The sequence below is a fragment of the Clupea harengus genome, chromosome 7, assembly GCF_900700415.2.
Source record: "Clupea harengus chromosome 7, Ch_v2.0.2, whole genome shotgun sequence".
Lineage (NCBI taxonomy): Eukaryota > Metazoa > Chordata > Actinopteri > Clupeiformes > Clupeidae > Clupea > Clupea harengus.
This window is the reverse complement of record NC_045158.1, coordinates 8,527,433-8,545,699: the sequence shown is the minus strand read 5'-3', so window position 1 is coordinate 8,545,699 and position 18,267 is coordinate 8,527,433. Positions and strand designations below refer to the sequence as shown.

Below are 18,267 nucleotides of genomic sequence, written 5' to 3'. Positions count from 1 at the left end.
AATTCAACACTAAAACATGCTAAATATTTAACGGGATGGTGGGCTGTGTGTTGTCACACAGAGGCGTTACGGGTCAATGGCAGTTCACCCAGAGCAATTAACTAATTGTCCTCTGTTGCAACCAAACAAAGACATCTGTGTTAGGAAATTTAGAAATGTACACTCGTGGTAATTTGCCATCACATTTGCAACATTACTCCCCCCTAGCAGGAGAAAGCCCGTAAAATCCCTCAAATCAGTATGGAGGCTTTTGCGATGACACGCTTGCCACTCCCTATAAATAGAGCATGATGACGTGATTGTAATTTAAAACGCCATAAATATTGAAGGAGAATAAAATAATTCATGGAATAATCCAGTTAACAGGGTGTGTTTTCTGTGCTCTTACAGAGTGGAGTGAGCAGGCAGACTGGGAGCTCTATAATTGCTTTGCCTCTCCTGGAAGCCTGCTTCCTGCCTTAAATCAAAAAAGGCAATCTCTGTCAGTAATGGCTCATTTAATTATTAAACACACGTCATATCTTTATCCGTATTCACTCTATTTATTTCCATCTATCAGAAAAGACGCGGGGTTAGGGATTACACAAACTGTCATCAATGAAAAAAAAGCCATTAAAAACATTTCCATCTGGAAAGGTCAGAGTTCGGAAATTAAAAAGCTACAAACAAATTTTGGAGGTCATGAGTTTGAATATGACAGGCTAGACTGATAAGGGCCGGATTAAGAAAGTGACACACCAATATGCCTGTGTCAACTGATCTCAGAGTGCTCTGCGCACACACGAACCAGGTGAAATAAATGACTGGGGCTATAGTCTGGGAGGATTTGTGTCTGTCTAAAATACGAATTTAATCAATAGATCAAATAAGCTTCAGCCAGGAGTCGACATGGGCTGAGTAGGTGGTGATGGGCTGAGCATCCGGGAGCAGTCGCCTCAGACTAAAAACAGCCCCCCAGCACCTTCCCTTCCCTACATTAGCCATCACATGAGGCACATGACAAACCTTCGCTTACTGCAATAAGTGCTCTGTCAATACGGCCCATCAGTCCTGATAAAGAAAGCATTTCCATAAGGTATGTGCCGGCTGCGCTTCGTCAAACAATCAAAGTAGGCACTGCTGTGAGCTTTACCAGGCTTAGATTCCTCCGCAATGACGGGTTGTTTTTAATTTGGGCCCTTTAATCTAGCAAAATAAAAGCCCCTGCAGTCTGAGTTCCCGCCATTACATGTCTGCACACCCCCCCCCCCCACCCCCTACCACCACCCAGCAACCCACCCCCCACCCCCAGTTAGCCGCCCTCGCGCCAAGCTCCTGAGATTCAACAGCGGCAAAGCTGATTAGCTGGTCAAAAGATCAACTTCTATTCATTATTTAATGGGCGAAAGGCCTCCAACACCGCGGCGCTGAGGTTAGCAATACATCCCAATGACCTGGCCTGTGGAGCGCCGGTGCATACAAACACATTCTCATCAACTGGTTCTGGCCCCAATCCCCTGACCCTGAACTCTTCCTCTTCCATTTCCCCCTCTCTCTAGCTTTCTCTTTTTTTTCCTCCACCCCACCGTGCGCACACAGGAGGAGGTAGCTCACAGCTGAATTCCATACTCTCTGGCGTGGATGACGCGGAGGAGAAGAAGAACGCTAGCTTTAGCATCATCGCTCGGCCTTAGCCGGTGGAGGACACAGCCTTTTAATTGACATGCAGCAAACAGAGGTGGTGGAACAAAGGGCACTCAGGAGCTATTGAATCGTGGGCCTGCAGACAGAGAGCTTGATTAGTGATTCGACGCAGGGACCCTGAGCCGTGTAGCACATAATGAGAGCTTAGAGAGCGAGCCGCAAGCTCATCAGGCCAAGGGGGTGGACTCAGCAGCAACCCTTTGGGGGATTGAGTCCCTGACAATGCCATCGTCAGAATAAAATGGACACACACATACACAGACACAAAATCCTCTCTTCCAGCTATATAGACTGTATGTACTGTTTACATTTAAATATGCAAGCATTCAAACATAATTAGTGCTTCCAAGTCAGAATCATTTGTCAATCTGTTTGTTTGCATGAATCTGGTCTTTCCCCATGTTCGGCATGGTACGAAATTGATAAAGGCTGTATAGTCTCGCTCTATGCAAAACCCTATGCCTAATTTTGGCCAAAGAGAAAGTGGAATGAAGCATTTCCATTTGGTGGTGGTTGTGGGTATGCGAATGTGTGTATTTTTTTTATTCTTCTCACACTCCTTCTTCCTTTGTTCCACTGGACTAATCCTGTATGTGTGGGCCGGTAAGTTTAATGGAAACAATTTATTAAGTCCGGCTTAAAATGCCATCTGCTGCTAAGCCTCCCAAAGCCGCTAAGCTCCTGGTTTCGCCCGGAGCTTGCTGTGTTCACGCTTACTGTAATGCGCTGTTTAAAATGAGCACAACGGGTCAAAATTAATCAGGATTACAATGGCATAAATCCACTTCAGAAATGGGTTTTCTGCAATCTTTCTCTCCTATCCCAAGATGCCCCAGGTTTGCCTGGACCCCACACAAAAATGGGCAGTGTCCCATTACTTGACTGAAAAAGGGGTCTCCTCCTGGGCATTCCTTCCCCTGATGTTTTTAAGGCGAATGACACTGTAATCAAAGCCAGCACTACATCTATAAAGACTTGAACAATGAGACGTATGTTTGTCTATTCTTATCGCATGAGTCATAAACGTGGCCCTTGTCTAATAACACCCGAACAAAGACGAGAACCTTACCTCCACACCAAATTTCCTTGTGTCAATAAACACGTCCAAGTCGTGCATTGTGTTTCTCCTGCTCGCACACAGCTGAGAGGAAAAGCCAGCGACAGGGCAAACCTCTAGACTGAGTATACTTCTGTAGGGCCAAAGCCATTTGAGGCTCCGAAATCACTGGGATTTAGATTGGTCCTAGAGGAATCAACTAGCAGACTGGTAATGGGACACATACGCAGGGAAAAACAGCCCTCGGCGCCGCTGCATTCCACAGACAAACCCGCTTAACACACATTCAATAACACTGTTGGGAGAGAGTGAGACTGAGACTGAGAGAGAGAGAGAGAGAGAGAGAGAGAGAGAGAGAACATGTGGAAGAGGGACGGGACGGGGGGGACGGGGACGGGGAGAGAGAGAATTGAAACATGCAGAACACAGCCCGTAGTGTCCATGGCCACAATAGAGCCCATGTCAACCAGTTGGAACGGATAGCACGATAATAAAATCTCCGCCTGTCACTAAATCACCTTATCCTTAGAGACCTGTCTCTGGCTTTTCCTTTTCCTTTTCCATCGTCCCTTCAACCTTCAACACCCCCCCCACCCCCCGCCGCCAACAATCTCCCACTCTAATCCTAATCTGCCCCCCACCCCCTTCAAGCGATTCTTCAACACTAGCCTGGTGATCCCTGTGAAAAACAGGCAAAGGATGCTGATGGGATTGCCTGGATGTAATTCTCAGAGCCTAATCCATGAGCCTTGTGTGTACGGGTCGGTCACATTAGCAGGATTTTCGGATGATTCCTTTGCCCACTGACATACCCACTCTAACCCCTCAGTTGGTAAGCATGTGTGTGTGTGTGTGTGTGTGTGTATGTGTGTGTGTGTGTGTGTGTGTGTGTGTGTGTGTGTGTGTGTGTGTGTGTGTGTGTGTGTGTGTGTAAGTGAGTCGGTGTATATGGTGTAAATAAACAAAGAAGAAAATGCTGTGATGAAGTCCAGTAAGGGGCAGTGAATATGGTGCAATGTCCAGGCTGATTTTGAAAACACAAGCTCGTTACTCTAATGTCTGCAGCACTGGGCTTGACTTCTATCTCTCTCTTGGGTTTTTTACCACCCCCCCCTTTCCCCCCTCCCCTTACTTTCCTTCCTTTTTTTTCATTCTGGCTGGAAGCATCACAAAGCCATCTGAGGAATCAGTGGTACGCCGTTCCCACTTAGCGGGACAAGCAACACATGTAAGCATCCAGGGCAAATAAAACACACCATGTCAGAGATCTAATATAAACCTAAGCCTCGGTTCCAAGAATTACAGTTGCTGGGGAAATGACAAGGGCTTTGACCAGAAAGCTTTTCATTGTTGTTTTTACCCCCACCCCCCCACCCCACAAGGACATAGCAGATCCTACTATTTCCATGCTGGCCCGCAGACAAGTCTCCTGCTCAGAAAACTGCTCCCCACTTTAAATAAATAGGCCTTGTGCTGCATCTATTAATGGGCCCGGCATGTGCCCTGGGGGGACAGTCTCTGCAGTCTGCTGCCTTTCATCGCGGGACGGACAACCCCCCCGCCAACGCCCCCACCCCACCCCACCCCCTCGCCCCTCTCCCTGTTACAACCCCAACACCCCACCCCTCATCCTCTCATTTAGGTGCACCGTAGCTGGCTAAAGGGGACTGGAGTACAGGTGCAGCGCCCCTCCCCCAGCCAATAACACAACCTGCGTTTTAACGCCGAGTGATGGAGAGGTTAAGACCCTGTCTCTGCCTGCCATTAGCCTGCTGCCAGGGAGCTGCTATGGCCTGGGGTAAATTTGTGGCCGCCTTGCGGGAAGCATGTGGCTCTGGGCTTCAGAGAGAGAGAGCCTTAATGAACCAGACGGTGGGAAGGGTAATACCTTTGGCTTGTATGGTCGCAAAAACAGCTTTCCCCCACCGCCCCGTGTATGGAGCACAGTGGAGAGCGCATCAGAAAGCTATGCGATAGATAGCCTCGGGTTATTTCTGAACGGAATGAACAAACATCACGGTAGTGGAGGCTGGGGGGAGGCTAGGGAGCACATGCATCATAACCAGTAGCTACAGAGCAGCATTTAAGATACACGTTGCTTTGTTGTAGCCCTTCACACCCAAGACATTTTCACTAGCTAATACTGTCAAAATGTATTCCCCTTAATATGTATATGAATACATAAAATGAATAGGTTAGGAATGTCAGGATCACTAGTACAGATGTGCTCTAAGTCCAACGGGATAACACGGAAGTAAATGGTCTGGGATGAGTTACAGCAGATACTGATTTGCATCCATTGGTGATGATACATGTGTAATAAGACAGATTTTTTCTATGATATCCACAAAGTCAGTGACTGAAAAAAAGGAATAGATATGTGGTCCACATCCTTACCTTTAGCTGCAGTGGGTGAGAAGAGTTTCTCTGATCCTAGATCAGAAGCCTGCAGAAACAGAGGAAATGATGTATTAATGAAAGGAACCACTGATAGAGAGAAGACACAGAGAGAACCAGAGAGGTAGAGAAGACAGACAGCTAGACCAGTCAGACAAAGATCATACATTTATTCTGACACCCTCCACCTCCACCGCCCAGCTCATGTCATTCCAGCCCATGCTTCACAGTTGAGGAAGAAAGGCGCCCGGCCAGACGGTGTATTCACAAGCAGAGCCTGCCCATCCATGTAGCATAAGATTTTCAGAGGGGCTACTGTATACTTCAGAGCCTCATCTCACAAAGCGGCAGCTCACGTCTCCCCCCCCCCCCAGGTCTGACCAGCCAACCAGCTCTCAGCAGCCCAGCTGCCTCACAGCCTTCCAGGGGAAGGCAACATGACATTGGGGGGCACTGTTGTGCCACCCGACAGCCTCCTGGAGCCGAGGAGGAGGTGCGTTTGAGATAAAGGAGCGGAGCAAAGCTGTCAGGAGGCAGAGGAGTGGGCTGCTAATGACCAAGATGCCCTGTGGATGCTGGGTGGATGTGTGGGCATGGGCTCGAGGCATTATTCTGGCTACAAAACAAAAGACCTGGACCTTATGTGCAATGGTTATGTCGTATGGCTGGAAAATAACAATGCAAGCTAATTCCAAACACAATATTAAGGGTGCTTTAATCAGAGCAAAATAATCACATTTGAGGCTTATGTTGGGATGTGAAAGACTAGTCAAAAAAAAAAAGCTCAAATTGTCACTGTGTCTGCAATTTGCTGATAAATAGAGTTCCTACATTAGAGTGCGACAAAATATTGCAGGCTTTTGCCCACGCCACGTTTGACTCATTCTTGCTCTTGGAGAGATATTTGTAATGGAATAAAGCATTTCATTACAGCTGGGTGTGATGTGCAGGAGTGTGGGCTGCCTGGCTGCAGACAAACGGCTTCGAGGAAAAGAGGCATATCCCCACACACTGACAGCTCAGACGTCTAGACTAAACACTTGCCTGATTTTTCCTCCCCTTTTCTCACATGTATGTGTAAGTTCTGGCAAGCCATTTGAAAAAGAAAAATACACACCGTACGTTTACAAAAATACACATCCACTTGCACAACGCATGTGTTATTATATTCTTTTTAAACACAGCAACCAAGCTCATAAATCAAGCTCAGACAACACAGCATTGTGTGGGAGGCAGCTAGCCCATGCGCTGGAGAAGATAACGCCAACATTAAACATCCCAATTATCATGCGATGGCAGTCTATATACACACTGTGCACACAAAGGCAGATGAGGTGAACATATGTACCGACATCTCCACGTTGGCCATTATTGTGGTTTTCAAACGGCACTGGAGAAAGCATATGTAAAGCAAGGCTGGGGACTCACGCAAGGAGCACAAAGACATTGGGAATACAGATGGCCTTCCTTGGCACAGACTTCAGACTCTTCAGTGATTTTGACGGCACCCAGTCCCCCCCCCACTCCCCGTTTCCCCAAATCCCTGTCCACCCTATCCCCCTTTCTTTTTAAAGATCCTTTCAATCCCCCTCCTTGGCATGTGTGGCCAAAGACTGTTAGGGGCTAGTGTCTCCTCCATCTGAAGCAGCCCACTTCTTCCGTAAGGGCTCCACTTCGGCTGGCGCAGCTGCCCAGACCTCCTCTGAGAGCGGGCTAAAAAGTGTCATTATTTTAAAAGGAGGGCACTAACTTGAGAATTGAGCTACATTAAGGTGTTCTAGTTCAGAGCTATATTTTGGCATGTTCAGGGACTCCTTGCTTTTTCGAGCGCTCAATGCAGACCTTCATGCCGTGCTCTCATCTCCCCTGCACCATTTTTTATTGAACATTTTACATTTTATGACCCGAAGTCCCATGTATGGGTCCCGAGTCTTTTATGCAGGAGACTTGGCAATCAACATTAAAGTGAACAGAGAGGCTACCTCAAGGAAAAGTAGTGAATTCAATGCACAGTAGAGATACTATGCTTGTTACACCACTTGCAGCTTCATAATAACCTACTAAGAATAAAAATGGGCCTAAAGGAAACATTATTTAAAATATGTTGTTCTTCAGATAGATCCCTTGGTCGTCATTGAAGTGTTTAGCATGAGTACTGTACAAAACCCATAGTGTATATAAAGCTGGCAATCTCATTCTTCAGATTCAAAACAGAGGATGGGAGCAGCATGCACACACACACTTCACTTCCTACAACATGAAGGGCTTTGAAATTACACTTGAGGAACCAGTATGAAAATAAACTAGAAAAAGGTAGGGAACGAAAAACTGTCTTCAGCTGACATATCTTCTCCTGGATTTGGGACTGTGGCTCTTTGGGTTAAGGTCATATGTAACAAATTCTTCACACTTCCTTTGTGAAGGCAACACCGATGGTAATAAAAAAAGCCGAATGAACAGAGGGTGCGAGGGAAGTGAGAGGAGGAGATAAAAAACAGAGACCAGAGGCCAGGTTTTCCAAAGGAAGCAGGGAAATATAACCATTTCAAAAAGAAAGGAAATTCAAGCCACATTGCTGGGAGCCAAAAGCCCTTGGACTGGGCCGCAGGAAGCTTGACCTTTGGGGCCGTCTGCTATTTGAGCCTGGGGCTGCGTGGCTCGGCCTTCTCTCCAGAGAGCCGTCAACAGGCCTCAGCTTTCCTTCCCCATTCTATTCATTAGCTATGCTTTATGATTCAGCTTCCTCTGAGCCACACAAGGACTCCCTGAGGAAAGAGAGACGTGGAAAAAAAAAAAAGAGGAGAGCGAGAGAAAGAACGAGCGAGAAAAAGGGCAGAGAAAAAGAGAGAGAAGGAAGGAAAGCAGCACGGAGGTCATGGGCCTCAGTCAAGGCCCACTTACAGCAGCTGTGAAATCCTACTGCTTCCTTATGAGGCCATGAGGCAGGGAGTTGGGTCCTGTGCGTGTGTGTGTGTGTGTGTGTATGTGTTCTTGGGGAGACGGGGGTCAGATCCCACCAACAGAGTGCTAACTCCCCCAAGAGCAGCACTCACCACCATAAAGTCCAGGATTTAGGGAATGCCAAATCACAAATTACGCCCGTGTTTGTTTTAAGAAGTCCCACAAGTTCCCCAGACACGAGTGACTTATTGGCTGGATAAACCGCTTGATAGCACAGCCATATATATATAATATATATATATATTGTGCTGAGAAAAAAGCTCACTCAGCATTCACTGTGATATTTATATCTGCTATTCAGCCCTGATGACTGAACACAGAAAAAAGGTGAAAAAAACTGAGAGCATTTCAAATGTCAACTTAATTTAGATCACAGCATTAAAATAGCAGACAGCATTGCATTTATCATTTTTTGTACAGATTAAAACAAAATGTTTTTCCTCTCAGCATCTCAGCATGCGTGGAGGCAGGAAGCATTACAGCAGGAATCTAATCAGCTCAATGACCTTTCTGCACAAATTTATGAAAGGCATTGATCAGTTAAGGATGTGATTTCACAACAGACATGGAGGTCAGCAATTACCCCCGCTTCAATTAACCTCGTTCTGTAAATACTGCTGAGAGACCATTTTTACAGTGCGGTATATCAAACATTCTACGCCTGCACTTACCTTTTGATCGCTCTCCTGCTGCCTCTGCTGGCTGTGCATTACCGAGAGCCAAACCCACACTAGCAATGCAGACTCGAATGCACCATCAGCTGAGAAACCATCAAAACACTGAGCCAATCCCATAACTACATGGTGTATACAAAACAATGACTCCTTACTAATCTCCAATGACAGCAGACTTAAAACCCCCACTTGAGAGACGCGTTTGCTGTTTAAATAAATAACTCCAGAAAGCCGAGGGCTCATGAGAATAGAAAACAGACCAAAACGCACGTCAGCTTGTTGATTACAGATTGTGCAGGGCAAGGCCAGAAATAAACACAGTGCTCAATAACTGTCAAAACTCCCCTCTTTGTCACTGACCCAGCAGAAGTGTATCTCACAGTTCTCTGTCAGTAATGAATCTCTCTAACCTATAACACAGCTTGCATATGTACTGTGACACTCATCCCACACACTGCTCTCTGTTTCCTCATCGCTCCAATCTCCCATCGACCTGCGTAGGCAGAACCAAACACGGGTGGCATCGCCTGGCGGTGATGGTGGCGGCAGCGGGGGGGGAGCTGGAGGGGTAAGGGGGCGGACAGCTCGGTTGGTTGGCACAACGCGCCGTGGCACATCGTAACCCGGCCAGGTGGTGTCATTCATCACCCTGAGTGCCATGGAGGGCGGCAGATGAGGAGGGCACCCTGACTCAGAAACACCAGCTCTCAATTACGTTGGCAGGCTAACCATTCCCACCTTCGCCTCCCTTCCTTCCTCCCCTCCCTCCCTCCCTCTCTCACCCTTCCCTCCCTCGCTCGTGTTAATTTGCAGCCCGGGTTGGTGTTTCATCACTGTCACCCTCCGTCACCCTTTCCTGCTCCTCCTCCACCACTTCACATGCACCCCCCCCCCCCCCATTTCTCCTCCCACACACACACCCCCTTCTGCCTCCTTCTATTAACAGCTGGGACTTTGTCCAAAGCCACAAGGCCATATTTTCTCTGCCATTTATGTAACAATCATGTCAGGCTAGCCAGCACTTTGATAAATATCTCCGTCAGCACCCACTCAAGCTTTCTAAAGTGCGTTCGCACTCTTGCCCGGACCTCCTGCCCTGAATGTCGTATGTGGATGCGAGGCGAGACAGGCGGGGGTACAAATATGTCTTAAGATGGGTAGGCTACTGTGCAAATGTGCTCAGCCGTGCGTAAATGGCCTGCAACAGGGACTCCAAATTAATTATCTCCTCAGCGTTCGTCCTTCTTTAGCGCCTCCTGCTCCAGAAACTTAATGACCTCCTTCGTGGTCGTTTATCATAAGCCGTTGCGCATTTTGTTTTGTTTGTTTCTCCACCGAATGCGAGCGAGCTATCGGGTCCCCGTGCCGTACGCCCCCAGTCAGAACAGGTGTGTGTTGACGATACTACAGTGCCATGGTTTCACCCCCCCCCCCCCCCAAAGCCATTGGAGACCGAGGCGGTCTCCCACACAAACTGTCAACCCTCGCACATTAGATATTCAGCTGCACCTAAAGCGTCATTAAGATGATAATGAATTCTGCGGGGTGACCGTGCAAAATGAAATCCTCCCCACGTCTCTGCATGTCGCTGCGAGCGCCATCTTTTTGCTGCCAGACGTCGCGGGCGAATGGGGAGCAAGATTCTCTCTTCCCCGCACCACCCATCTTTCTTCCCTTGGCAACAACGGCGAGGCGCATGCAAAAAAGCAGAGGAAAGCTAGCTGCCGCGAGCCGACTCTTTGAATGTAAAATATCGTTCTCCGTTCTGGTGGATGCTCGAATGCCACTTGCATATCTCCCTCCCTCCCTTTTTCTTCATGAAAGAAAAAAAAATCCTTCCAATCTCTGTGATTTTCTTCTCTCTCTCTCTCTCTCTATCTCTCCTTCTCCCTCTCTGTGTTCGCTGATTATGAGCAGTCGCTAACTCTTATCATGGCTGGCTGTCAGTTTAGTATACGAATTAGCAGTCTATCGGGGGGAGAGCAGGGTGCCGTTTCATCAGCCGCAGAAGGGCAGAGGCACGCATCACATTAGAGCCGAGGAGAGAGAGTGAGAGAGAGGGGAGACGGAGGGTCACAAATCAACGTGGCGGACGCCTCCTGGGGCCAGCGCGCGGCCAGGAATAACGAGATAAGGAGAGATGAGGGAAAAGGACATGACATATTTCACAGAAGTCGCCCAGACCCATTTCGCAACCTGGAGGGTGAGAGAGGGTGACAAATGAAAATTTAAAACCTGGGGAGGAGGAAGGGTAGAAGGCAGGAAAAAAAAGAGAGGGAGTGTGAGTGACTGAGTGGGGGAGAGAGAGAGAGAATGAATTAATAAATAAATAAATATGGAGGAAAATATTATCAGGGTAGGACAGGAAATGTTGCAGTCACAGGCGCTCGGATCAGATAACAAGCTAAATTCAGTCGGAATTAGGGATCGGGGATAGCCTATCAGTGCCAGTTAAGCCAACCTGAGCATTGAAATCCGCTGCATATTTCAGGGAGATAAACACAGAGTGACTGTCAGAAAAAAAGAGCACAACACAACAGGGCACATTAAAACCACGAGTTTTAAGGCATTATCTCGCCTATTACTTTCCATTTGACTCGGCCGACTTGTTTTTTAATGCGGGCTGCAGACACGTCAACATTATTTACATTTCTGAGACGTTGTGCAATGCGTTGCCGAGCATAACCAGGGAGATTATATTATCGGACAGGTCAGATGGCAGACCGTGATGCCCCGGTCTCCTGGCCTAAGCCAAGCAGCACCAGAATGCCCCTGGAGCATGCAGGGGGAAGAGGGCTCATGGAGGGGTGATGGGGAGAAGGTAAATTTGGCCCCAGCATCGCGAAGCACCGCATGGTGTGCGCAGCGTGGCTCCGCTCTGCTTGTCTGGGCAGGGCGCGGAGGAGCACAGGCCGCCCCCTCTCCCCTCCCCCCTGCTCTTTAATGTGAAAATGTGAGGGGCAGATAAGATGCGGCTAATCTTCCAGAGGAATCGGGGGCCCCTGTTCTTTATTACTTGCAGAGCAGATAGAGATCGGAGTGCCATGCCTCTCCCAGCTGGCAGCAAGGCTAGCAGATAAGAGAGGGGCGAGAGAGAGAGAGAGAGAGAGAGGGAGTGAGAGAGAGAGAGGCGAGAGAGAGGGGCGAGAGAGAGAGAGAGAGAGAGAGAGAGAGAGAGAGTGAGAGAGAAAAAATGTGTAGAGAAAAAGTGTAGAGAAAAAGAGAGTTCAGGAGTGGTAAAACACACAGTGAGAGAGAGAGAGAGAGAGAGAGAGAGAGGTGGCCATTAGGTCTCATCTCACTAGCCTCAGGCCTCTCACTGGCAGCTCCACACCATTAACTGGGCTTTCATTTTACATGGAGGCTATGGAAGGCATCACTCCACTCTGGAAGATGTCTTAAATGCTCTCGACTTCTCTCCTCAGACAATACCGAAGTTCTTCTGTACATTCAATATCATTCTAAAAATATACACAGCCCTATATAACCCTTATTGTGGGTCTATCTCCATCACTGCCTAGAGAAGCCATCTGTGTTCTTTGTTTTTCTGAGGATCATATTGTATTGGAATACAAACCACAAGAACATATTGTTCTAGATGGAATAAAGAGCGATATCCACAGACCTGTAAAATATGCAATGCATCCTCCATATTCAACACCACACACCACCATCTGCCAGATAGCACTGCTGAGAGAAACAATGCGTAATACAAAATCCAAACATGGACGCCTTATATATATATATACTGTTTCAGATGCTTTTTAAAAAAACAGCCCCTCACAGATGTGTCCTAAATTTACACGAGCCCCGTGCTATCCCACTGAGAGCGCCATCTCATCCATCCGTATCGGAGTCTCAGAGCAGTTGCCAATACTCGCGGGTGGATGAAGCGCGGAGGTGCGGTGGGACTCTCATGGCGCAAATGTGCATCGGCCTGCCAGGCCCTGCATGCCCTCGCCTCCCTCTGGGGAGCTGGCGGTATCTTTGGTAGTCACAGCCCACCCTCTCCGCGGCTTGTTAGAGGAAAGTGGCTTAAAGCGATGTTCAATACAAGTCTTGCTCAACTTGTTTTTCCTCCGACCCTGAACACTGTGAGCTCCGAGTGAGTCATCCCAGACTCCAGGCGAGGAGGAGGAAAGAAACTCACATTTCTACATTTAAGGCTGCTTTGCTTTTGACTCTTAGCCCTCCATCCAAGGATGTTAAATAATGCAGTGATAAAAAAAGAGAAATGTGACCCCCCCTGGTCCTCCTAAAAAAAAAAAAAAAAGGAAAAGAGAAAGAAAGAAAAACCCACGAGGTATTTCCTCCGCAGTGGAAAAGGAGAAACAGAAAGGACTTTTTATAATGTAAAAGGCCCGTTTGACAGCGTATTTAACTGCGTGGTCACTTGTGGCACGCTCTGCCAAGCAGGGTCTGCTTTTAATGAGAGGAAAAATGCAAAGCGAGAGGCTCTTTTTTTGCCCAGCCGTGCAACAACGTTAAGTTGCATGAATCACCCCTTGTAGGATGAATAAACACCGCCTCAAAAAAGAGCTGCCGTTTGGACCTGAACTATGTGTACGTGTGTGTGTGTGTGTGTGTGCGCGCGCATGCATGGGTGCCTGGTGGACACTTACCAAGGAACCTCCGCAAGACGACAACCCCCACAGAGTGATTCTATCCATCAGTGCTTGACCCCTCATACTGACCTATGGCCTTTCGGTGGCGAGGCTTGCTCACACAGGGCTACAGTTTCTGGAGACATACCTAGCCGTTAACAGAATCTGCCTTCTCTCTCAAGACAGTGTTCAGTTTAGCCATCGGGGAGGGGGGGAGTTAACACCGGCATCCCAGTTAAACTCGCACGTCAGCCACTGGAGGTTAAAATAGAGCGGGCTTTCAGGGAGATCAATAGAACTACTTGTATGAAGGGACAGCAAAGTAGGGATGGAAAGTCTCAAAGGCTGAATCTGGCACTCTGGTTTGTGGAGCCCCACCACCACCACCACCACCAAACCCCCTCTCGTTTGCTGCCCTGCCTCTCGCCCCATGTACAAACAGACATGGAATGCGCTATATAAAGGAGTCGCAAAGCTAAGCCTCGCTCGTGTTGGAAAGCGACGCGGCACATTAAGTGGAATTTACTTTTTAAAACGGACACCAGGCCTCGGGTTACTGGCAGCTGTAACACAAGACCGAGGCGGAGGCTTCACAGCAGGTCATCGAATGCCTGGAAGGCCTTTAAAAACTGTTCTCCAACTCAGCTGTCCTTATAAATAGAGGGGGAAACAGGCAGGATAGCGAGGAGCACAACACCTGGTCGTGCCTGTTTATTTGTTTTGTTGTGCCAGCCAAAATCAAAGTGAAGCAAAAACCCCCCAAAACAAAAAAGGCGGCAATTTCCAACACACGTCTTAAAAGACACTTTGAAGTTTGTATGATGACTAACTGCTGGGAGGAACTAGAGAGTGTATCTCATGTGCTAAGACTCGTTTGAGCACCGGTAGCAAGTCAATATAGAAATGGCAGCCACACAACCCACTGAAGGCTTGCAATGGCCTTACCACCAGACACACTTTATTTAGAGTGCCACGTGGGTCTGCCACTGATGTCTTTATTCCACACTGGGTACGCTTCAGGGACTGAGTGACAGAGTCCAGACACAGGCATGACAGCAAGGCGTTTTTTTTTACGAGGGAAACTCGGAGCGAGCTAAGCTATGGGCTGAGCTGAACTTAGCCCTTGCCGTTTGTTTAGCATGCGCGGTATGACACTGTGCAAGCCGTCGTCGTCCTTCTCCTCCTCCTCTACCACGGGAGCTCCAGATGTGTGACTTATGGGAGGTCACGATGTATAAATAAACACGCTGGCGTGTCACTGTGAATAGCTGGGGCATTACTCCCCCCCCCCCCCCCCCCCCCCCCCCCCCCCCCCCCCCCCACCCCCACGCGCGACAAGCGGACCACATACCGCGGACCCCAGGCCCCCCCCCCCGACTCGTTTATCGCCCACCCGACAACTGCCCGAAACCTTGTGAGAGAGCTTATGAGTCAGGCTTTCACACTTACTGTTGAACCTCAGCCTCACATACCAAACGCATGGCCTGACCTTGTGACAAAAGGGGGGGATCTCAGTGGACACATTCAATTACACACAATTCGCTCTCTGTGCTACCTGAGTCAGTCATGTGGGTAAGTGCTGGACGGGAGGGAGGGAGAAGCCCGCTGCCCTCCGCTGGCCATATGGGACCCTCGTTAAACGAAAGCCCAGCAAACACAAACAAACAGCTCAATTACCGCTCTGATGCTGTGGACACCGGGGTTCTGTCTGACAGTTATCCCTCTACTGCCATTTACTCTTGTGCTTGTCCTCAAAAAAAGCAGTCATTAGCCGGCAGAGATTTCATGGCCACTAACGACACCAGTATACACCAAAGACACCCAATTAGCAGTCGTGGCACCCTAAAAAACAAGATCTCTGGAAAGATTTGTGGGTGTGTGGGAGGGTAAAAGGGGGATTTACTGCAACCACACACAAGGTCATTAAAAGTTATTCCCTGTGCCAAGTAATGCTGAATATTATTCACTGTATATTAAAATATAATGAAGCAAGTAAACGCAAATTTGTCTTACATGCAACATTTTCAATTATTCATGGGGGAAAAAAAGAAACAAACAGTTTTCCCTAGAGCGCTAATCCCATTTTGGAAGCAGCTTGCAATGGCTGCAAATGAATACCTCAGTTGTAAGACGCTGTCTCCTTGGGAGGCTGGGAGAATGGCTAAACTCAATAGGGTAAATCTGAAGTCAAATGCCTATAAGCCCACTATGTCACCAGGCAATGGTTAGCTCTACTCCAATATGAGTATTGGCATGCACGTATTATACAGCCAATTGATCCCTTTCATATCGGAGAGAGGCAAGGTTAACAGCTAATTACTGGGCAGCTGGATCGTTTTAGCAAAGCCATTTCTCGTCAATAAAGCAAACCTGCCCGCTGCAGATTGAACTGCCTCTTAAATGTCACCATGACAGCTAGAGTTGCAAACAAAAATCTTTCCCCAAGCAACTAAGTGCCTATACAAAGCTGATAACACTTCGTTTAATTACCTCTTGTTTTTCAAAGACCTTGAGAGGACGGTAATCGGTGACACTTTATTTACATGCACAACGCCACTAGCTATTTCACTGGTGGAATGCTTGAGAGAAAAACCCTCTTGGCATGTCTGTGGCTCGGCTAACGCTCCCAGCCCGACTGGAGACAGCACCTCTCTGTCTGCACGCCCCTTTGGATTATCCCGTCAGACTTCCTCAAACACCATTCACTTTCTCCACAGAGTGGGAATAAAGCGGATTGTGTTCCCCATTTACACCCAAACTCAGTTTGCATATCATGTCTGTCGACATAAAGAGGCATTTCAGACAGTGCCTGGGATCCAACCGTAAACAGCTGGGCGATAAAATGTGGGTAATCCAACCGGTGGAGCCTAAGCACATCATCCAGGATACATCCACCAGGCCCATGGAAGAGAGTCCCCCCCCACCCACCACCATGAGCTGCAACACAAGAGCCAAGAGGAGCTTCATCTACCTCCAACACACAGCCCCTATTCCCTGCTCTCTCCACACTGCTTAAAAGCTTTACCAGAGAGAGGGGGATTTAATCAAGTGTTAAAAGCTGTGGAGCTTGGCACAGCGGGGGAGGCGCAGCCGAGGCAGACCCGAACAGAGGGATGCTGCTTTCCAACCTCTCTTTCCTCTCTTTCTGCCCATGTCGGCTTGTTACTCCACATTATGGACTGTCCTTGGAAGCTACCTTGGTGCTATAATGGGCTGTGGCAGGAGGTTGCCTAGGTAAGTCATTACAGGGAGGGTACATTTTTGACATTGTCAAACTAAGTGTAAGGTGCAGACATGGCCTGGCTGGCCTCGTAAGGCTGCCCTGTGCTAGTTTGGTGTTGTAAGGACTCAGGATACGCTTTGTAGCTGTTCTGTGTTTACCGCGGGCTGCCTACACCATCCACCGTGCCAGCACCTCCAGTCCAGCCCACGCCTGCGATTGACAGCTGACAGAGAGCAGCGGTAGCTGTATGTATATGTGCGTAGGTGGGAGGGGGGTGGGTGTGGAGATGGTGGGATGGGGGGGGGGGGGTCACGATCTGTAAATGCTCAGCAGATCAATATTCCTGTACATCATTAGAGCTGCATAAACAGATGTAAATGCAGACTTCACCAGTCTCTCAGTCCACTTCCGAGAACACCCCCCCCCCCCTCCTCTATCCCATACTCCCACTCCTCTTCCCCATCCCTCACTCAGTAGCCCAATGCCAGGCCTTTCTGACTGCATGCATAATGCTGCAGGCCCTGCAGAGAGCATCTTAGCCTAGCAACTGGGACTCTGGTGAGTTTAATGCTGCTCCTTCTGTCATGTTTTTGTTAGATTTGGTTGTTACCATATTTACAATTTAATATACATTTTAGTTCTATGTTTGTGTTTAAAACTTTAAATCGCTGTATATAGCCATTGTTTGCAGTAGTTGTTTTTTTCTCCGCTTTAATAACATAATAAATTGTTAGTTCGACCAACTAAATAAATCATACCTGAGACGTGTATGTACTCCACTAGGCTGAAAATCTAACACTACCTTTGTAGCTAACTGCCTTATTTTTTTACACTTCTGGAGATTCCCAAGGAAGAGTGTTAACAATGGCAAGAACAAAGCAGACAGCTCGTTAATGTTCTGGTGGTGGCAAAGCCCTGAGGAAGCAGTTCGGTACCGTGAAAGCGCCTCAGCTACTGGTGACCTGAAGAAGCCTCACTATTATAGGCCTGGTACCGCAGCTCTGAGAGAGATCCATTGCTATCAGAAGTCCACCGAGCTGCTGATCCACAAACTGCCCTTCCAGCATCTGGTCAGAGAGATTGCTTAGGACTTCAAGACTAATATACACTTCCAGAGCTCTGCTGTCATGGCACTTCAAGAGGCCAGCGAGGCTTGCTGGTTGGTCTGTTCAGGGACAGCCATTTGTACACAATCCATGCCAAGAGAGTCACCATCATGCCCAGGGAAATCCAGCTAGCTCGCCGCATCCAGCCAATTAAATAATAGGCAAGTAGAGATTAGATTAATTAGCCTAATCTTTAAAAGTGACTGAAATGTAAAAGCACTTTGAGTTGCATATTTTACATGACAAGTGCTACACAAACACAGCGTTATTATTATTATTATTATTATCTTGAAGGCTTGCACTTCCTCTCATATTACATCAAACCTGTGCAGCCATACTGTGGCGGTGCAGATAGCACAGGCCACAGGTGTCTCTACCCTCACATTCCACATTCTGTAGACTCCTGTTCATCAAGGTTGTCAGTATTCACAACCCCGACCCTTCCCTTGCACTTACAGGTGGAATCCCCCTGGCAGCGCTGTAGATCTCCTACCCCTACGAGTGTCAAGACGGAACAAACAAAACCAAACAAACCAATAAGTAAACAACTCGATGACACAAC

At 48.0% G+C, this 18,267-nt stretch overlaps 1 protein-coding gene across 8 annotated transcripts in view; it reads right to left on the bottom strand.

Moving 5' to 3' along the window:
• Positions 1 to 18,267, bottom strand: part of fbrsl1 (fibrosin-like 1) — a 232,000-nt gene that overhangs the window by 26,979 nt on the left and 186,754 nt on the right. For all 8 annotated transcript variants that reach the window (XM_031570377.2, XM_031570371.2, XM_031570375.2 and 5 more), the window contains one exon: positions 5,138 to 5,186. In XM_031570377.2, the coding sequence (XP_031426237.1) occupies positions 5,138 to 5,186 (49 nt within the window). The remainder of the gene's footprint in view (positions 1 to 5,137; positions 5,187 to 18,267) is intronic.